Here is a 19,799-nt window from a genome sequence, read left to right on the forward strand (position 1 = left end):
GCAAAGAATATATATAGCAATGCGCATATAGCAATTCACATTAAGAGCTGCCCCCCAGTAACAACATGGCTCCTTGTCAGAGATTGAATGTACACAGGCAAAATAATGTATCCATACCTCGATCTGAGTCCTGTGGAACACATGTGTTCCTCTGATATGAAAACTATTTTTGGAGTTTTAAAAAAACAAACATGTGGTTTGACCCCTGAATTGGGATCAAGGAGGAATCAGGAGCTGGGAGGCATGGAGTCATTGGAAGTGTGTTGCCCAGGCTTTTGCTCATTTACGAAGGGCTAAAGGGTCTGCACCATTTCTCCCACCTTGGCATGCTGGACACGGATCTTTGAATCTTTGCTCACCTTTTGAGTAGGCAATGGGGTTTGTGTGTCTCATGAGGCCAGCACATAAAACACCTTCCTGGGAGAAAGCACTAATGAATTAAATAGGAATTACATCTGACTTAAGATTTTTCCACATTATCATATTGGTAATGTGTTGCTACACCCTATTTCCTAGGAATTAAGTTTAAAAAATGAGGCAAAGAGTTAGGGGGAGTGGAGGCAACACATGTAAGAGCTGACATTACTGCTCTATTTGCCCAATCCAATGGAAGTGAAGGTGGGTGGTCAGAATGATAGAAAAGGTGTAAATGTGTCCATGTGGGGGGAGATTGCTGCTACAGACATGTGAAAGGACATAAACTAATATGGGGAACACATGCACACAGCAGAAACGCCTCCTTCTACCAGTATGACAACGTGATTGTGGTCCTGTGTGGACACTGCAGTATAGCCGGGATACAGTCCTTGTGTAATTTCAGTCCAAAACGCAATTGATGTACTAGTGTAGTTTCCATGGGTCATCATGACTACAGAAAGCTTTTACTGGACTGCTGGTACAACAGCTGTATGGCCAAGTTAGGAAAAACATACACAACCAAAAGTAATTACTTTTGTCACTAAGATTTGTAAATGGCTTCACATAGTTGCAGAGTATGCTTAAGCTTTAACTCTCAGTTTGAATATAATAAAATTGGCACAATATATACTAGTCAACTGTAAAAAATTTCTCTAACATACTAATTCATTAAAATTACGGAGTATAGCTGCTGCAAAATCACAACAATGTATATTTTTAAGAGATGTACAGATGACCAAAAGCAAAATTCCAGATTAATGACAGCTTGCTACTTTTCTTTAAATTCTTTTCACAGAAAGAGCAATAGTCTCTCTAAAGAGATGTACAATGAAAACCAGTGTCAACTGTCCAGTTAGCAACCTTTTTAACCATTTCTTACGTTATACTTTACTTTAGATCTTACTGAATCTTCTACTGATGCAGCCTAAAACTGCAATAACCTTTTAAGCTGCCGCATCGCACTGTTGACTCATATTCAACTTGTAGACTACAAGTTGAACTTGAGTCAACAGTGCAATGCAGCAGCTAAAAAGGCCAATGCAGTTTTAGGCTGCATCAATAGTAGTGTCTAGATCAAAGGAAATAATAGTTTCACTCTATTCTGCTTTGGTCAGACCCCACCTGGTGTCCAGTTCTGGGCACCACAATTCAAAAAGGACATTGAGAAGCTGGAGTGTGTCCAAAGGAGGGCAACTAAAATGGTGAATGGTCCTGAAACCATGCCCTATGAGGAACGACTTAGGAAGCTGGGGATGTTTAGCCTGGAGCAGAGAGAGTTAAGAGGTGATATGATAGCCCTGTTTAAATATTTGAAGGGATGTCATATAGAGGAGGGAGCAAGCTTGTTTTCTGCTGCTCCAGCAAACAGGACACGGAACAATGGATGCAAGCTGCAGGAAAAGATTCCGCCTCAACATTAGGAGGAACTTCCTGACAGTAAGGGCTGTTCGACAGTGGAACACACTTCCTCGGAGTGTAGTGGAGTCTCCCTCCTTGGAGGTCTTTAAACAGAGGCTGAATGGCCATCTGTCAGGTATGCTTTGACTGAGAGTTCCTGCATGGCAGGGTGTTGGACTGGATGGCCCTTGTGGTCTCTTCCAACTCTGTGATTCTGTGAATCACAATAGACAATGTAAATTCCCATGGAATTTGTAATCCTCACAGGGGGATTGTATTTTGCAGAGTTATTTACTAATAACTCTAGAAGCTATTATTGCCAAGTTGCAAATTACAGTCTGTAACAGCAGCTGTTATGGTTACTTTATTGGAGAAAGAAGACAGGAAAGGGAAGTAGTGTCTCCAAGCACTGCTGCATTATGCATTGTGTGATTTCACCAACACTGTAACTATTTATACAAATTGTTATTTAAACTGGTCTTCCACTACATACATACATTCTCTCCTGATAAGTGTTTTCACATTATACAGTCAGACAACTCTTTTTCAAAACATTTTATTGCATTATATTTGGTACCTTATGTTTGACAAAGGAAAGTACATCTTTAACTGCAGGAATAAGAAGCTGGTCTGTTATCGAAAAAAAATCTTGGGCCCGTTAAAAGTTACAAAGTCATGGGCTTGCCTGAAACAACTGAGCAAGAAATATATTCTTAGAAATGTAGGGCTTCAAGTATTACAAACCTGTGACACTGTGGAAAAGTTCCAGAGGTATCTAAACTGCAGCACTTTTTCTGCATAACGTGAACAAGGCCTGCTGAGGTTTTGAACAATTAAGTCTCTCGATCAGTCACAAATTGGTAGCCAGGAGTTCCTCTTTGAAATTTCAAGCCATAGTTATGTTCGTTCATATTTTCACTGTACGTGAAAAAATCATGCTGTCTTTCTAAAGAGTTGGTGCCACATCACAGTGCATAATTTCATTTGGTTCTTGCATTACAGTTTTAAAAAGTTTAGCCAAATGATACTATCATGCTCATTTCCTAAACAGCAATGTTGATTTCTTTTCAAATTTTTAATTAAAACAAAGAGGATGTTCTAACCCATTCCTTCATTTAAAAACTGTGGTGCAAGAACACCAAACTGATCACGTGCAGTAAATTTCGGAGACACAACAAGCTTATTGAACACCTTATGTTTTGTTATTTTGTTTCACACATTAAGTCCCAGTCTCTACAACAACATTATATATGTGTTGCAGGTTTGTTTGCAAATATTGATTCACATTGCATACTTCCAAAGGGTAGATCATCTCTGTATCAAAACCAGTCAGATGCTAAAGCCCCAACAACTCTTTGTGCTCAGTGAAAAGATCCAGTGCTAAAACAGCGTTTTTGCTGTCTGAGATAGTCATCTCAACAAGACATATTTAAAGTAATATTTCTGCCACACACCTGCTCCAATGGGTGTTGAGCCTTCAGATTCCATATAAATTAGTTTAAAAATGGGGTATGTAGATAAGGATACTTTTCAATTTTAGCAGTGCTTAGTTTTTCTTTAACTGAGCCACCTATATCCAGTAATACGTTACTTTATATTATATACTTCGTCAGCAGGATAAAAAAAGTAAAACTTTGAAGGCAACCATTTTTACTCCTTCCATTCTCTGTGTAGTTAGAACAATTCAGCAGGTGCGTGACAAAAATATTATACACCAGATACGGTCCAAAATCATTCCACTCCTTTAAAAAAAAGTTCATATTTCATTGGCCAGTTCTTCGGTTTCCGCAGATATATCTCCATTAACTGTGATCTTCATATCCTCTTCATATCCAGGGGGCATAAAAGCCAAAGCATAAGGAAAAAGCTTATGACAATTTGCTCTGTACATTTCAGCTGCTTCTTTACAGTTTCCAAGGCTACCATCATTCAATGCTTCCAATACCTCCATACAAGTCTAAAGGAGAAAAAAAATAGTATTACTGCTTTGAAGAGAAGCTGTGTGGCAGTAATTTGCAGTTCCAATAGTCTGTTTTCAGAGAGATATCCTGCATACACATCAATGTCCATAGTGAGCAGAACATAAAAAAGGACTTCGTCATACATATTATCAGTCAGATGCTAAAGCTCCAACAATTTTTTGTGCTCAGTGAAAAGATAAGTTAATTAAATTAAATAACTGAGACTGGATTAGAAGAGCAACACTAGGGGCCAAGGAGAATAAATAATTTATTCAAAATTTACCTGAAGATTTCTGTTTATAAGGGATTCATCAAGGCAAGTTGCCAATTCCACAGCTCTTTTCTGACTAGCTGGATCCAAATAATACACCATTTTGGCAGCTAAGAGAGAGGGGGGGAAATCACCTTTAATTAAGAGTAATTAGATTCAAACAAGCAAAAACCCACACACAGCAATGACCTGAATTTACTTTTTAGATATATCCTTTTTTCCTTCTAGAAAAATCACAAATAGGTATTTCCACAACATATATAACAATTTCTTTTCATACAGTACAAACTTGGAGTATGTTGGACACTGCATCAAGTCCAGTGTGTCAGAATAGAAGTCACATCCCTCATCCTTACACAAGGGGAAAATAATGACAGGGCTCAAGTACTAAGTGTTCCCTTCTGCAAATGGAAATGCTTCCACCTCTCACTGGTGAAAAAGGGGTCAGTTAATTCTCATATATTCACCTTGTCATCTCTCCCCAACTGTTGCAGACCTTTTCAAACCAAGTCAGGTCAAATGGGACTGCATGGGTGAAGAGAACTATTTCTTTCTTCTGCTAGCAGGACTATCCCAAGTGCAGAAATCTACTCACAGGTACTCAAGTTCCAAGTCTTAATCTTTAAATACCCAGTCTGTCACGTAATGCACATGCAGCCACATGAACTTACAGCCTGGAACTAATTATATTTAAAGCAGAGGAATCAGTACATTTTATTACAGGACAGTAAGGAAAATACTAATTTTATTTCTGAACAGAAAATCTTCATGGAAGCAAAGGCACAATTGCAAATTCCATCTTATTGTTGCAAGGAAAATGTATAACCACTGCCAATTGCAGTGCCTGGGGCTAAGTGGCATAAGTTATGGAACATTTCTAATAGTAACACTTTTGCTATCTGATTACTCTACATAATATGCTTTAAAGCTTCCTTCATCTAATCATCTCTTTCATAAAACAAACATTGTAATGACAATAATTCCAGAGCTGAAATTTCATATTACTTCAGACAGGAGTTTGATACAGTACTCACTTGATTTACTATATGTCTCTCATCATTGAACTATGTTGTAACTGTTAAAGCACCTCCTGACGTTTCAGTTGCAAGAGCCACAAGTGACGTTTGTTGAAGGGCTATTGGGCTGGCCAGGCTCTCACACATAGCAATCCTAACACAGATCACTCTTGCCTTACTGCTAGCAGTAGCAGAGAAAGAGCCAACTTTTAAATATTATTTTGTCACTGCAATTGACAACAATGGTTTATAAAACGCTACATATACAGAAAATAAAATTTGCTACAACTATAATGTTTGCAGGAGAGAGGTAAATGAGGAAAGTTGAAATGGACTGTTTTGAGCAGTGCTGAACTGAGTGTATCTTTTCTAGAGCCCTGTTTTGTGTCACCTCAGCCTTCCCTATTTTATAAAACCAATAAAGGGAAGTGAAATAGCTCCAAATCTGTCTTTGCTTGTCCTTTGGCTATGCAACCTTGGTTGTTTAGTTTCTCTAATAATGCAGGATTCCAGACCCTCTAATTCTTATCTTTCAATCTTAAAACTGATCTTCCTTTGAAATTATGTGCCTGGCTGCTAGAAGGAAAGCAATTAACTCTTTGTGAGCCAGCTTCTTGGCTTGGCCTCCAGAGATACCATGACTGGGTCTAGAACTCTAGCTTATTCCACTATGTTGGTAATTTCTGGCTGTAGCTTGTGCCAGAATTGGTGGGAGATTTCAATCCTTCCATTATCATGAGCTGTTACCAGATACATGAGCAAGCCTTACTGGGGCGATATATGGCAAGTGTCGCAGCATTTTCAGTGCATACCCATGAGTGTGTACTGAAACGATTTTTAACAGGATAGAGTCACCTTAGGGTCACCTAAGATGGAAACGACTTGAAGACATGCAACAACAACAACAACAAGACCCATATGTGACACCATTCTCTATCCTCCAGTGTGAAGCCCAGGTCATGTTCCCGAGTTTGAGACACTGGATGTCTTTATTAGATGTTTTAAAAGAAAGCTTTAGAATGTGTGAATTTGCATCTTTATGTTTTCCATTTTTCAGTCTTATCAACATTTTGTGAGTTTACTAGCAGTTTGCTGCCGAACTTGTTGCAGATCTAGAAAATGGGAGGGTGTTGGCTTGTCATTAATTTTTGCTCTCCCACCAGGAGGGAATCTAACAGACTGTATGACCACTCCTGATCTGTGGGATTGTGCACTGTTGTAGTTTTTAAAAAGCAGAGTATATTAACAGAGGTGTTAAGGGAGAGATTGGGAGCACAAAGCATTTAAACCATTTGAGCCAGAACTCCAGGGTCTAGTCAAAGATAAAACTTGTTTACACAATTCGGTGGAAAGAAAACTTCCAGAAAAATAAAATAATAAAAGTACGCAGATTTCTGATACATGTTTGGCTATTCTTGATGTCCTGCCATTATGGAAGAGGAGGAGGAAAGAAAAACAACAACAAAAACACAAATCTTTGCAGGCAAATTGTCAGATATTCATGTGATAATAAAAAAAGGGCAGAGTATGAAAAAGTAAATTAATTTTGGGCAACTCCATCATTTGTGTGGCAGCAATTCTGCCTAACTATGGCCCGTTCCGCCGGCCACAACGTACGCGCCAAGCGCGTACTAGGGTTAGAAAGGGGCGTCCTTTCTGGACGCCCCTAACCCTAGTACGCGCTCGTGCATACAAATGGCGGTGGCGCTCTACACAGGCGTTGCCATCTTGACGTTGCGGACGCCTAGCTTCATACGTCGCCGGTGGAAGTGACGCCATGAGGCGCAACTAGCGATTTGTGTTGCCACTTCCGGGGCGCAAAAAGAAGCTGCTTTTTGCAGCTTCTTTTTGTTGCGTCCAGGAATCATGCTGTTTGTCCGCTGTTCCTGGACGCAGCAACCAGCGGTGCCGGCAGAGCGCCATTTTTGGGTGCTCTGTAACGTGCCCATGTTAAATTTAGCTTTGAATTCAGACAAGTCGTTTTTTTTTTATCTATGACACAACTGCAATGTGACTGATTTTTCTCAGAAGGTTCATGGTTTTAGGAATGTAGTTTCCCAGATACTTGAAGGACTTGTTCTCTCTCCTCTCATTTATGTTAGCAAGGACTGCTTTTGGTATCAGATGAGTCTCACACAAAGTGCTTCTGATTAAGGGGCTGTGCATAAAGGCAGGAAAAGCTGGGTTGGGGCAGGGTTGGGGTATGGTATCCATATAACACATGCCCTGGTTTTGCCCCCAGGCCGATGTGATGCCATGTGCTGCATCAAATGGCACACAGAGTTAACGGTGCTCCTCTGGCGCTGCATCAGCATGACACAGTGCTGAAGGAGTGACATAAAACCACAGTGCCACGGCCACTGCACACTTTGCTGGGGTCAAAAAGGAGCCACTTGCGCCCTGCAAAGGCCAGACTGGGGCTGCAGCATATGGTTGCCATGGCCCCGATCCAGTGCAGCAGGAGGTGGCTGGAGGCGGTCTGCACAGCCTCTTAGTAACATTTATTGGCAGTCCTACCACTGATTTAAATAGTCTGTGCATACAGCTATTGAATAACATTGAAGTTTCGTAAACGTCTGTAAGTGACACCCTTCGTGTTCTTGCTGGTCCAGAGATTTGGTGGTAGCAGCAGGGAGATAGAAGAATGTGTGTTAAAGCTAGAATATTGATTGCAAACTCAGAATTAACTGGTTTCTTGCTACTTTTGCTCAATCTTGTGACAGCAATTAAAGTAACTTCTCTGCATGTTCTCCTTTGGCTATTTCACTATAAAAATAGTTCCAGTTTCAGAGTTTATATCATGATTTTGTCTTATATTTTAAGGAAAACAGTATCACAGACATTTCAATTTTTAACATGGCAATCGATAATCAACAGTCTTATGCCAGGAATTCAAATATCTGACCTTGTTAAAAAACAAACTTGGCTAGTTTCATTTTCATATGGACGTTCTTTCTTTCTTTCTGAGAGTAATTGAACATTTGATTCCTTGCCTGAAGTCTGTGGTACACCCAAGAAACATACACTAGGAGAGATTGCTGACCATGTAGTTTAGCCTTAACACACCCTTGACAAAAAGCATCTTGGCATCAACACAAGTGACATGTTGGACTAGACTACTGTGTAAATTCAAAAGTGACATAGAGTGGGCCCTTCCCATCCATGGTGGTTTTGTTCTGGGACCCCTCATGAATGGCAAAAAAATAGATGGTTTTGCTCCATATTATTCAGTGGTGGTGACATGGACACATCAAGATATCTGTATTCTCATGCCACCACTGAATATATGGGGCATGGCAATCTTGTTTGTTGTTGTATGCATTCAAGTTGTTTCTGACTTATGATGACCATCTCATGGGGCTTTCTTGGCAAATTTCTTCAGGAGGGTATCTGCAGGCAGTCCAATCCAGATTGCCAGCCTGCTATTATGAAGGGTCCACTATATTAATAGAGATTAACATTAAAAATGCCTCAGGAAAAATTGAAATACAAAGCAAATTACATACCAGATAATCTGTGCGGTAGTGAATTATAGTTCTGTTTAAGGAAAGTTTCATTGAAGTTCTTTGGATTAGTTGCTCCAAAAAGCCGATTAATTTCTTGATTCAACACTGTTCTTACCGTTTCTTGTAAATCTTTGCTTTCTGAAACTACATAATTAAAAATAAGCAATTAACTGCATTACACTCTATTAATCCCCACCCCAACCCCATGTTACAGTTGCTCTTCTTATTATATTAAGGCATCTTTCAGGCCCATCAAGGTTTTCAAACTCCCTGTACCAGCCCTTTTTTTCTGGTCAAAAAACTTCAATTACCTCTTCTGGAGGCTTCCAGAAGCAGTGCTTACTTTTAAAATAGTTCTACTATTTCTCTGGTTATCATTTTAAAAAATACCTATTTTTCAAAACCAAAAATGTGCTTTCAGCCACCTCTGTTTGTTTTTTGTTTTGTCTTGGGGGGCATTTTTGGCAGTCTGTGCAATCCCTGAACTCAGTGCAGTTGTCCATCCTGGCACATCCAAACAAGTAGCTGTTCTCTGAATTTACTCCACAAAGTAGTCCATCTACGTATTTTACAACTAAGAATTTTTATTTGTCTCTATTCTCTCTCTCATATATATGTGTGTGTGTGTGTGTGTGTGTGTGTGTGTGTGTGTGTATATATATAATCTCCTTACAATGAGCTGAATTATTCATCCATCCAGCCCAACCTTATTTATTCTGACAGGATGCTGTTCACCAGCGTCATGTCTATTCCAGCTACCCATGAATCCTAAAAACAAGAGGTACCAAGGATCGATCCTGCAATTTTTAAAATACTGAACACATAGAGTACCACTGATCTCTAATTTTCCCCATTAAGATATGGGAATTTATCTGTGTAACTGTATTTCAAATCACTATAGAAATTGCAATAGCTTTCAATATGGTAGGGTCTAGAAAGAAGCTGATACATAGACTGATCATATCATGCAACATAGAAACTGGACTACCAGAGAACGAAGTTGGAAGGAAATCTGGAATCACAAAGCCTCTGCTTTAATGAAAAAGGGCAGTAGATACAACTGTCTTGTCTTCCCATTCATGTATTTGGTCAAAGCACTCCAGTATGACAAACCTCTAATATACTGCTCAATTTGCTCCCTCCCGGGTTTATTTCTTCAAAAAATAAAACATCAATATAGTCAACTAGCCATTTAAAATCTTAATATACAATATTTCATATGAAAGGCTCATTTGGGAAAGGAAGACAGACAACAAGAAGTTTTTGTTTTCCTTTTTAGGGGCTAGATATAGATAAAGGAAGTCACAAAGCAAACTATAATGTCATTTTTAACATACAGTGGTGCCTTGGGTTACGAAATTAATTCGTTCCGCGGCTAATTTCGTAACCCGAAAAGCCTTCGTAAGCCGAAAACCCATAGGCGCTAATGGGGAAAAAAGCCGCGGCTCTGCCGCGGCTCCATTTAAAACAGCGCCGGAGTTTTTTCGTAACCCGAAAAAACTTTCGTAACCCGAAACAATAAATCCCTATGGGATTTATTCGTATCCCGAAAAATTCGTAACCTGGGTATTTCGTATCCCGAGGTACCACTGTAGTTTCATTATAGCACATACATTAAATAAATCCTACTGGTAATTTTAAGGCAAGGATGTAATGTTTTGCCCTCCAGATGTTGGACTGCAATTCCCATCAGCCTTGGCATGGGAGCTGTAGCCTAAAAACATCTGGAGGATTACAGTTGCCCATCATTGTTCTACAGAAATCTCATAACCACTACAAAGTATACACACGATTTTTTAATTAAATAACCGAGAGTGTAATCAGCTTCAAATTATGAGTACATATTATAGTTTCTGCAAGCATGATTACTAGGTCACATAGTAATCAGGTCCATACCACTGCTGAATAGGTGTATCATACACTCGTGAAGCCATGGATGACTGGGGTCAATAGCAAATGCTCTTTTCACAGACTGCAGCATAAGAAGAAATTTTTCTGTTTGAGGCAAAATAGATTGGCAGTGGATTACAAAATGTTCTCATTTACTAGGGAAGTAAAACCAAGCGAAAAAATGAAATATAATGCTCAATTATGCTTCTTCAGATATTATAATCAAGATGATTACATTTGAAATTATAATGCCTTGAATAAAAGAGATAAAGATCATTAATCTATGTTTTTATGTCTTCAGCAAACAGAAATCCTCATAAACCCAACCAGCCAATACAAGAAGTTAAAATTATTGTTTTACTCACATACAATTGTTTGGGATACTTGATAATGAAAGAATTGTGCATAATCCTACTAGCAAAAGCGTAACACTTTATGAATGGGGCCTTTTCTAGCAGCTTACCTGTCCCTGCCCTAAATTTTTTTCTCCTGGGGGTTGCAAGACTTGAACAATGTGTCATAATTAACATAATTAACCAAGAGTAAACTTGGAGTAACTTGCACACAGTGGCTGGAATCCTGTTGGTGAGCTACATTAGCATAATGGTCCATTACACCACTGGTTGTCCTGTCTATCTTCTTGTGCAAGGCAGTGGCAGTAGTGGCCACAGGAAAAGGGAGCTGCTGGCTATGAGAAGCCTGTTTCCAAATGACTAGCTGGAGGGACTCAGAACTGAAGCAGTGTAAGAGGAACAGTTTAAACATTTGTGCCATGGGACAGGTGACTGTCTAAACCACTCCTCCAAGAATCCTTGGCTCAAAGCTCTCTCACCTTTGGAAGCCAAACATATGGAAATAAGCCACTGAAGAACTGACTGCCTCCTTGTCCTGTCTTTGCAGCTTTTTCCTCACTGCTATGTGAGGCTCTCACAGTATCTGCCACTCTTGCTGCATTTGCTTCCACTGGCTCTCGTTTTAACACTATAACAATTCCAGTTAATCTCTCCAACAAGTCTTAATATGGTGATAAAATTTAGTGTTTGTAATGTGGCATTCACATTACTTGGGCACTAGGATATCTTAAGGTTTCTCATCACAAGGGGATGGCAAGTGATAATTACTTGTAACAGGCAGTTTGGGCAACTAAAGCCTGAAATACACAGGCCAAATAAAGTGACTTCTAGTCACTGTGGGGGCATGGCATTCAAATGGTGCATGCTCCCAACCCTGCCACAAATAGGAGCTGGGATAATCTGGTTCCTGGTGGCAGATGGCTTGGGACCGTGTGAGGGCGAGTCATGTGGTTAATGCAGTTCTGGTCCGATCGCAGTCAGAGGCCACTTGTGGCCACCCATCTGCTTTGCCCCTAAACCAGTGAGGCATATCATTTTGCTACCACTGAATAGGATCTTACCCGCTGTATTTTTTATTTGAACCATTTATTATTACTATATTGGAAATAAAAGGTTCAGTTAACCAGGAGAGACTGTTTAAAGAACTGTTCTTCAAATTCTATGAAGTTACTTAATAGCTAGGCAGACTCACATCAGAGTATTTTGCTTTTAAATGAAGATTAACAACATTTTTTCTGACAACGTTTCAGTAAAGTTTCAGTACTCTAAATATCAAATAATAGATAAGAAAAAGATAGATATGGTTTGCAGGTCAACTGTAGCAGCACCAATGCATATCTATGGCATCCTGAATGTATTACAAATAGCCATTGTTTATAGAATTTTTCTACATCTTGTGCACATATTTAAGGCCCAACCATGATCCTCAATGTTCAGAATATGCCTTGAATGAAAGAAACTAGAAAGACATACAGAGGTGTCTCATTAGAAACCTAACTTTACACTTTCATTTGCTTGTTAGTGCATTTCCACTTTAAAGTGTCTTTCATTTACCTTTCCTGAAGTAAATTTCAAAGGCAAAAAGATGGGTTTCTATTTTGTTCTTCACCAAATTCTTCAATGGAGTTAAAAATTTAATAGCTTCTTCCAAAGGTGCCTCAACCTAAAGTACAAAAACAAATTACCAAATAAAAAAAAGGCTGAAAGGATTAAAATACTTATAATATCACATAAGAGAAAGAGGCTCTCTTTAGAATTGTTAGTGTCTAGAGCAGGGGGGTTGGTAGGGCAACATTTTGCAGCTGGGGCGCGGGTTTTTGCTGTCCCTCAGACAACTGGTGGTGCGCTTTTTTTTTTTTTTTTGGAAGCCAACAAAATAAATATAATTAATAATTTCACAAATTTTACTATAAGTAAATTTAAACGGGATACTGTAGGACACCATTCTTCAAATGGTGGGACTTTTTTTTTTAAAAAAGTGGAGGACACGCAAAAATTTGCTGCTTTTAAAAAAATTTTACTTATATGAATGTTTCTGATCTAGACAATTGCCCCCCTTGCCCCTGCGCGTGAGAGGCCAAAGGCCCCGGCGGCAATCGGCGGCAGGACCGGGCTGGGGCCAGTCCCAAGGCCTCGCTGGGCCGCATCTGGCCCGCGGGCCGCAGGTTGCCTACCCCTGGTCTAGAGTCACCTAGGGGCAAGGAACAGATTAAACTCAGTTTCCAATTCTAGTCTTTTCTCCTTATAAATACACGGTTGCTATTCACTCCTATTGCAAAAAATAAGAAAGGCACACCTCCATTCTTTTGTGAGCAAGACCTTGGATCCCTTTACTGGAAGGGTATCCACTAAGAGGAATTATGGCGCGTTACAGAGTGGCAGCCGCTGAGGCCCCGATCCGCCGTTTTCCGGGCCGCGAGGAAGGGGCAAAAGGCCACTTCCCCGTGGCCTGGAAAGGGGTGTCCTTGGCCCCTTTCTCCTCTGCGTCGCTAGGCGCAGCCATCTAAAGGCTGCGCCCAACGACGCAAACCTGGAAGGAGCTCTGAAACGGAGCTCCTTCCAGGGCCGCGGAAAGGGCGCACTAAGCACCCTCACGCGGCCCCACTACGTAACAACCGCACCGCCTCCAAATGTCATGACATAGTCACGGCGGCGGCCATGTGGAAAGGCCGCCGCCATTTTGTACGTGCTGAGCACGTACTAGGGTTGGGGGGGTGCGGAAGCACCGCCACTTCCTAACCCTAGTACGTGCTCAGCAAGTACTTTAAGGCCCTATAAGGGGAACTATGACATCTCTATACAGGGCTCTTTGCAATATGTAAGATTTTCCTTCAATTTGTTGTCAGATAGACTAATGTCAAATACTGATAATCTGAATAACTACTGCTGAATATACTCACAATTTTTTTTTTGGGGGGGGATTAGTTTATAACACACATTTCTTACATATTATATCAACAAATTGAAAAATACTGATAAATTCTGGGAACATCCTGACACAAATGAAAATGTCCAACTAGAAGATCAATAGACAGCAACAAAGGCATGAGTGAACCATACTGAACTATGTTTCGTTACAGATTTATTCTTGACGTCAGTTTTTAAGAGGAGCTGCTTACTTAAAATAATTAGCTTGGCTGTAGCTATGTACTATCTCAAAACTGATTTTGTCACAGTCTTTACGCAATTATTTGCGACTCATCATGCATTAGTACCAAGACACACATTACTAATGCAATCACTTCTTGTTTTGAAGATCGTCATGGTCCTCTGTTATCATTACAGTTGGGCCTTCTTATACATGGATTTTTTATACACGGATCAAGCATACAGTTTGAAAATGTTAACAAAAAGTATAAATTTCAAATATTGGGACACCATTTTACTATGTCATTATATTTAATGGGACTTGAGCATCCACGGATTTTGTTATCCATGGGGGATCTTGGAAGCAAACCCAGCATATAACAAGGGTCCACTGTATTTGTTAGATCCATGTTCATAAAGATATAAGGAGTACCAAAGGACACACATCAGGGATCTATTACTGCACTGGCTTAAAACTGTATTGGTGTGTTACAAAGAATTAGTGCTTTCATATTTAAGTTGAATTAAATACATATTTTGCTTAACATATCAGATATGGCAGAAAACAGTATTTACAGACATTAAAAATGCTATTCACATTGCAGTTCAAGCTGAAATCAGATCTTTTGTAAATAAGAATGGAAATGTGATGTATGCATCTGTGTTGAGTCCTCGTTCAAAATAATTTAACATGTACAGTAACACATGCACAGTACAGTTATTTGTTTCCACTTTAATATTTAATGCAACTGAATAACTCACTATGCCCTGACTAATGATTGTGGAAAATCAATTCTTAAGTGGTGCACTATGAAAAGAAATTATTTAGCAGTTCCGTGGACTGCATGCTCAAATACAATCTACACTATATGGTCACTGAATACCTTAGCTAGTTTCTCAGGAATAAGCTCTTCCTTTGGGCCACCAATTTCTTCATCGTCATCATCTTTCTTCTTTTTCTGGTTCCGCTGCTGCTTCTCTTTTTCTGCATTCTTTTTCTCTTCTTCTAGCTGAGCCTTTTTCTGAGCTCTCCTCTGCTTATTGCGTAGCTTCTTTAGCTCCTTATCAGACATATTTGCTATTTATGGGGGGAAAATCTATAATTATGTATAGAAAATTCAGTTGCCATCAAGGTAGCTTCACAAAGGTAAAATTATTCATCTATTGATTTAATTTTCTAGCCAAAGTTTTCTCAGACTCCTAATCATGGCTCAAAATCAGTTGGTTTCAAAGGGAATATAGGGGCTAAACAGACAGGCAAAAAGAGGTGCTTCCAGGCTGACTTGAAGGTGTGGCATTTAGACGACATGCCTTGAAACCAGCAGGAAAGTGCCCTCTAGGAACCTTATGCAGAGAAAAGCCATTTCAAAAAGAAGCAGCTTTTTTCCCACTTCTTCCTGTCTTGAAACCATAGCATGTGGTCATGACATGAGCACTCCAGCTGTCTTGGGAGCCGGCGGTGCGGTTGGTGGGGTTTCAATATGGCTTCAGAAAAGGCAGCTTCAAACCACTTTTTCCTGTCCATCTGTTTCGCCCCATAGTAACCCATTTAACTCAACTGCACTTGAACAATTCAAAATTTTGAATACGCTCCAATGCTTTAAAAGGACAAACATATCTGTAGTATCCTTAATTCTGCCATTAATTTCTGTATTTCCAGATCAACTTTGATGAAATTTATCTCTCTGAAGTTGTGAATTTTTAAACAGTGAATAGTATGCAGTGCAACTATTTTGTCTCATAGGGTAGCAAAGGTAGCACAAGAAAGAAATTTGCTACTGAGCAGATCCACAAAGCTAGGACTGACTATGCTGCATATAACAAGTACTGAGAATATATTATACCTGTATCAGCTTCGTGCTCTTTGTTCTCATCTGTGAGAGGGTTATCATGAAGCTTCAAGTAAATTTCTATGGCAATTCTTGCAGCTTTAAAATAAAATGGGTGTTGTCGAAGTACATCTTCTAGTTTCAGCAAGTCCACATATGATCGAAGTGTAATTTTCCTCATACAGTATGTGTGGAAATCAAATTGGTCATCTGTGATTTCTACAAAATGCTAACACAAAATCATGTTATTTAGCAAACATCAGAAATCACAGTAACACATATGTATTAAATGAAATCTCATTATGTATATGCAAGTACTCAAAAAGAAAAAAAAAGTCCCAACTATGGTGCATATGAAGGTGATAATACAAAGGATGATTTTCTCAAAGCCATCCAATAGGTTTCCATAGCAGAGTGGATACTTACTTGTAGTAATAACTAAGATTACAGAGACATCAGAAGTACATTGATCACACCAAAACTGGTATGTAATGTTATTGTAATCTAAAAGTGTTTTTAATAATAATAAAAAGGATGTAAAATGTGTTACAAGCATTTCAGACTTTATTTTTGTGTGTGGTAGGGAGCATCATACATATTAGATACCACAGATAGTCTTTAGTACAGTAGTAAGTGGTAGTAAATCCATTTCTCGTAATGCCTTCACAATATATTACAAAACACAGCTTTTAAGCAGAAGAAATGGCAGGTATAAAAACAGCAGGAACATGTTTTCAACAAAACAAAATCCTAGAGTCAATTCAGAGGTAATATTAAATACTTTTGGCAGTGAGGAACAACCTGGCAGACTATGTTCTCTCCTCTAAACTCTCAGCTTCTCCTCTGTTGAAATCATAAACTACTGTTAATGTCTTGCTTTTAAGCCTAGCTGAAGTGAGTCTGCAAACTATTGTTCAAAAACTAAGCACAGTTTGCCAATTTATAAAGCATGGCAAACGATGTTATCTAAAAACCACAGATAGTGAAGATAAAAAAGGGGGAGCCACCTAGCCAACAGCTGTGTATCTCAATGACATAAATTTCATAATAACTCACACTCTTCTGATGACTTTAAATGATAGAAGACACAGGCAGTTTAGGTTGATTGCAAAATTATGGCATTAAATAATACAGTGCAAAACTGAGCACAGCCTGTGACTAGGCCCACCCTGCAATGTGTTAAAACATATTCATTACTTAACATATACATATTCTTATGGACCAGAACCTAAAACCTGTTCAGATTGGATCCTGAAAATGGTTAAATTAAGCTGAAATAATTAGATACATACTCTCTCAATTTCATGGCATTTTTTAAGTGCTTCTCCAAATTTATTCATTGCTTTATAAGCTTGGGCACATTCTGTCTGGAACCACATGCACTGCATTTCATTCAAGTTTTCTACTGCTGATGTTCCTTCCTGGAAAGAAAAAAAAATACAGAAATATATCAGGACATGACAAGTTGCTATAAATATTTAGCTTATGGAAACATGCTATTAAAAACCAAGAGTATTACAGGATTGTTTTAACATACAATAAATCAATGTAGTATTCTAACTGCAAGAGAATCAAGAATTTAAATATGCTAAGAGGTTAAAAAAACCAAACCTCTAAACATGTCAGGTATATGCTGGAGTAGGGGTGGGAGAAGCCAAAAGAGTGACCAACAAACTGCAATGTTTATGGTCACTTTAGGCCCCATTAAAGAAGCATATTTCAGTTGCCTAAATACTTAAAAGAGTCCATATCCTTTGGCACCCAAGAGGACAACATCAGAATTATCAATAACTGAACAGCTAATATTTTCCAAAACTATGTGTGATACTCCTTAATGCAAAGAGCATAATAAAACAAACAAACCCTTGTAAACTTAGAACACATTTCTTCTGCTTCTTTTATCAAGTTTGCTTTCAACATGTACTTTGCACATTTGGAGTTGATAAACCTGTCTGCTGTGTCCAGTGCCTGTGCCTCATCCATCCACCTTGCAGCTTCTTTTATGTTTCCAGCATGCTTGAAAGACCAAAAACAAAAACAATAACTGCACTTAACTGTAGTATGCCATATAAATTATAAAAACATAGAACAATAAGCTAAGAAGAGTACAGGATATTAAATTAGGCTTACAAAAATAACACTACAATAATGCATACATTTCTAGTGAGCAACAAATCCCTCTATGTTTACTAGAGGCTTACTGTCATGTAAGCATGGACAAAGTTGCACGCAGTGCTATTTCCTTATTTGCTACATATATATATATTTTAAAAAGTTAACCCAAATCTTCTAAATGAGCTGTCTTGGAAAATGATTACAGTACAAAGAAATTGGGTATAGTTACTCAACAGAGCAGATCTGCAGAAGGAAGGAAAACAGTACAGAGTCGTACTTAAGGACCAACTGCAGAGAAATTCTCTTCTGATTAGAAATCTACCAGACACTTTCGTAGCAACCATGATGGCTACAAGTCTGGAACAGCTGTATTAGCAGCAGCTGTCAAAGCAGCAACAGAAACTGGAAATTTAAACATCCTGAGACATAATGTTGAACTAGATATGCCTTTTAGTTTGAGCTGTCTGGACTGTTACATTCTTAAGAATACACTTGCCCCTTGGAATTCATTCCAGACTCCCCCCACGGGTTCCAAAACTCACACATATTGAAGCCCACTGAGGTTAATAGTGGTCGCCCGTCTGCAGATTTTCAAGTCCGCAGACCTGGAGGGGCGACTGTAGTTTCATTTTAGTGAAAAAGCCCTGAGTGGGGAGTTTAAAAATTTGTGAATTCTTTAAATACAGTATATGAAACTACCTGGTTGAGTATTCTTTATCCAAAATAAATGGAACTAGAGGCATTTGGAGTTGAATTTTTAAAACATTATTTTTAAATGAAGTAGCACAGTACATACTTATAGTATGCTATATCTGTGAGGCTGAAGAGGGCAGCTGGAGAGAGCCGTGAGAATCTGTGAAATGGTAGGAACTCAAACACAGTGCTTGGTGTGAATCCATGCCTCTTACCATTTCACAGATCTGTGCATCTCTCTTCAGCTATCTCTCGAGCCTCAAATCATGGAACTAATGAATACAGACAGTGACAGCAACATCCTGCAGTTCAGTACCAAGAGCAAAAGAAGGAATGATTATGATAATGGGGGGCTCATTTTGGGACTGGCAATAACTTCCTCTATGGCAGGGATGGCAAGAAACGAGTGCACCAGTGCTGGCTATTGGTAGTGCTCTGGAATGGAGGTGCGATAAAGTAAGAAGGAATGGAAGTTAAGTGCAAGGGTGACTGGGTGTGGGAGCCAGGAGAGATAACATTTCTCACGTCTCTCTCTAGCCTCATGAATAAAGGTAAATCCTACACTCCTTTTTCATTCCCAAATCCAAAATATTCCAAAATCAAAGCCTCAAAGTATCATGTCAGTGCTTAAAAAAGTTTTGGGTTTTGGATTAGGGATGTTCAACCTGTAGTACAATCATTATGGGTAGGGCTGTATGTTGCAAGTCTGCTGCAATAATAAAAAGTTACCTTATAGATTTTAGCTTTCACAAGGAACAGTTCTATCAAGGTCGGTGTACTTTCTATTGCAGCATTTATATATTCCAAAGCTATGGATGGTTGCCCAATTTTATCATAGTGCTGTGCCAAGTAGTACTGGACCCAAAGTAAGGTTGTTGGAGGTTCTTCTTTGCCATCATCTGCTTGGAGGAAAGTGGAAATATTGTTGTTGTTTTTCATTTAACAATAGACTGCACAAAGAAAGGAGGCAAACACATTGCTTCATCTCTTATTAGCTATTTGGGGACTGGATGGATTTATTGGCAAAATGATTATACAACAGGCTAACAGTATGCTGTTTCACATATATGCGCTCAATTTTTTTTCTTTTAAGAACTATGCATGTAAGATACTCGCATACTACATGTCTTGAGAGATGCACGCTCCCATTAATGGTATTTCATAAACCATAAGTGGAAGCACATCTTAATACGAATTAGGAAGATGTTGAAAGAGAAGGTTTAAGGCTCAACTCCACCACTCATCCAAAGCTTGGGGGAAAAA

General features: G+C 39.0%; 1 protein-coding gene across 2 annotated transcripts in view; it reads right to left on the reverse strand.

The window, feature by feature from the left end:
- Window positions 1-2,355: 2,355 nt before the first annotated feature.
- The window catches only part of NAA15 (N-alpha-acetyltransferase 15, NatA auxiliary subunit), a 51,286-nt gene continuing 33,842 nt past the window's right edge, over window positions 2,356-19,799 (reverse strand). For both annotated transcript variants that reach the window (XM_042468650.1, XM_042468648.1), the window contains 10 exons: window positions 19,266-19,435; window positions 17,592-17,744; window positions 17,021-17,149; window positions 15,744-15,957; window positions 14,784-14,977; window positions 12,367-12,475; window positions 10,466-10,564; window positions 8,570-8,713; window positions 4,060-4,157; window positions 2,356-3,772 (listed from right to left, as the gene is read on the reverse strand). In XM_042468650.1, coding sequence (XP_042324584.1) covers window positions 3,572-3,772; window positions 4,060-4,157; window positions 8,570-8,713; window positions 10,466-10,564; window positions 12,367-12,475; window positions 14,784-14,977; window positions 15,744-15,957; window positions 17,021-17,149; window positions 17,592-17,744; window positions 19,266-19,435 — 1,511 coding nt within the window. In that variant the 3' untranslated portion in view covers window positions 2,356-3,571. The remainder of the gene's footprint in view (window positions 3,773-4,059; window positions 4,158-8,569; window positions 8,714-10,465; window positions 10,565-12,366; window positions 12,476-14,783; window positions 14,978-15,743; window positions 15,958-17,020; window positions 17,150-17,591; window positions 17,745-19,265; window positions 19,436-19,799) is intronic.

This window comes from Sceloporus undulatus, chromosome 5, assembly GCF_019175285.1.
Source record: "Sceloporus undulatus isolate JIND9_A2432 ecotype Alabama chromosome 5, SceUnd_v1.1, whole genome shotgun sequence".
NCBI lineage: Eukaryota > Metazoa > Chordata > Lepidosauria > Squamata > Phrynosomatidae > Sceloporus > Sceloporus undulatus.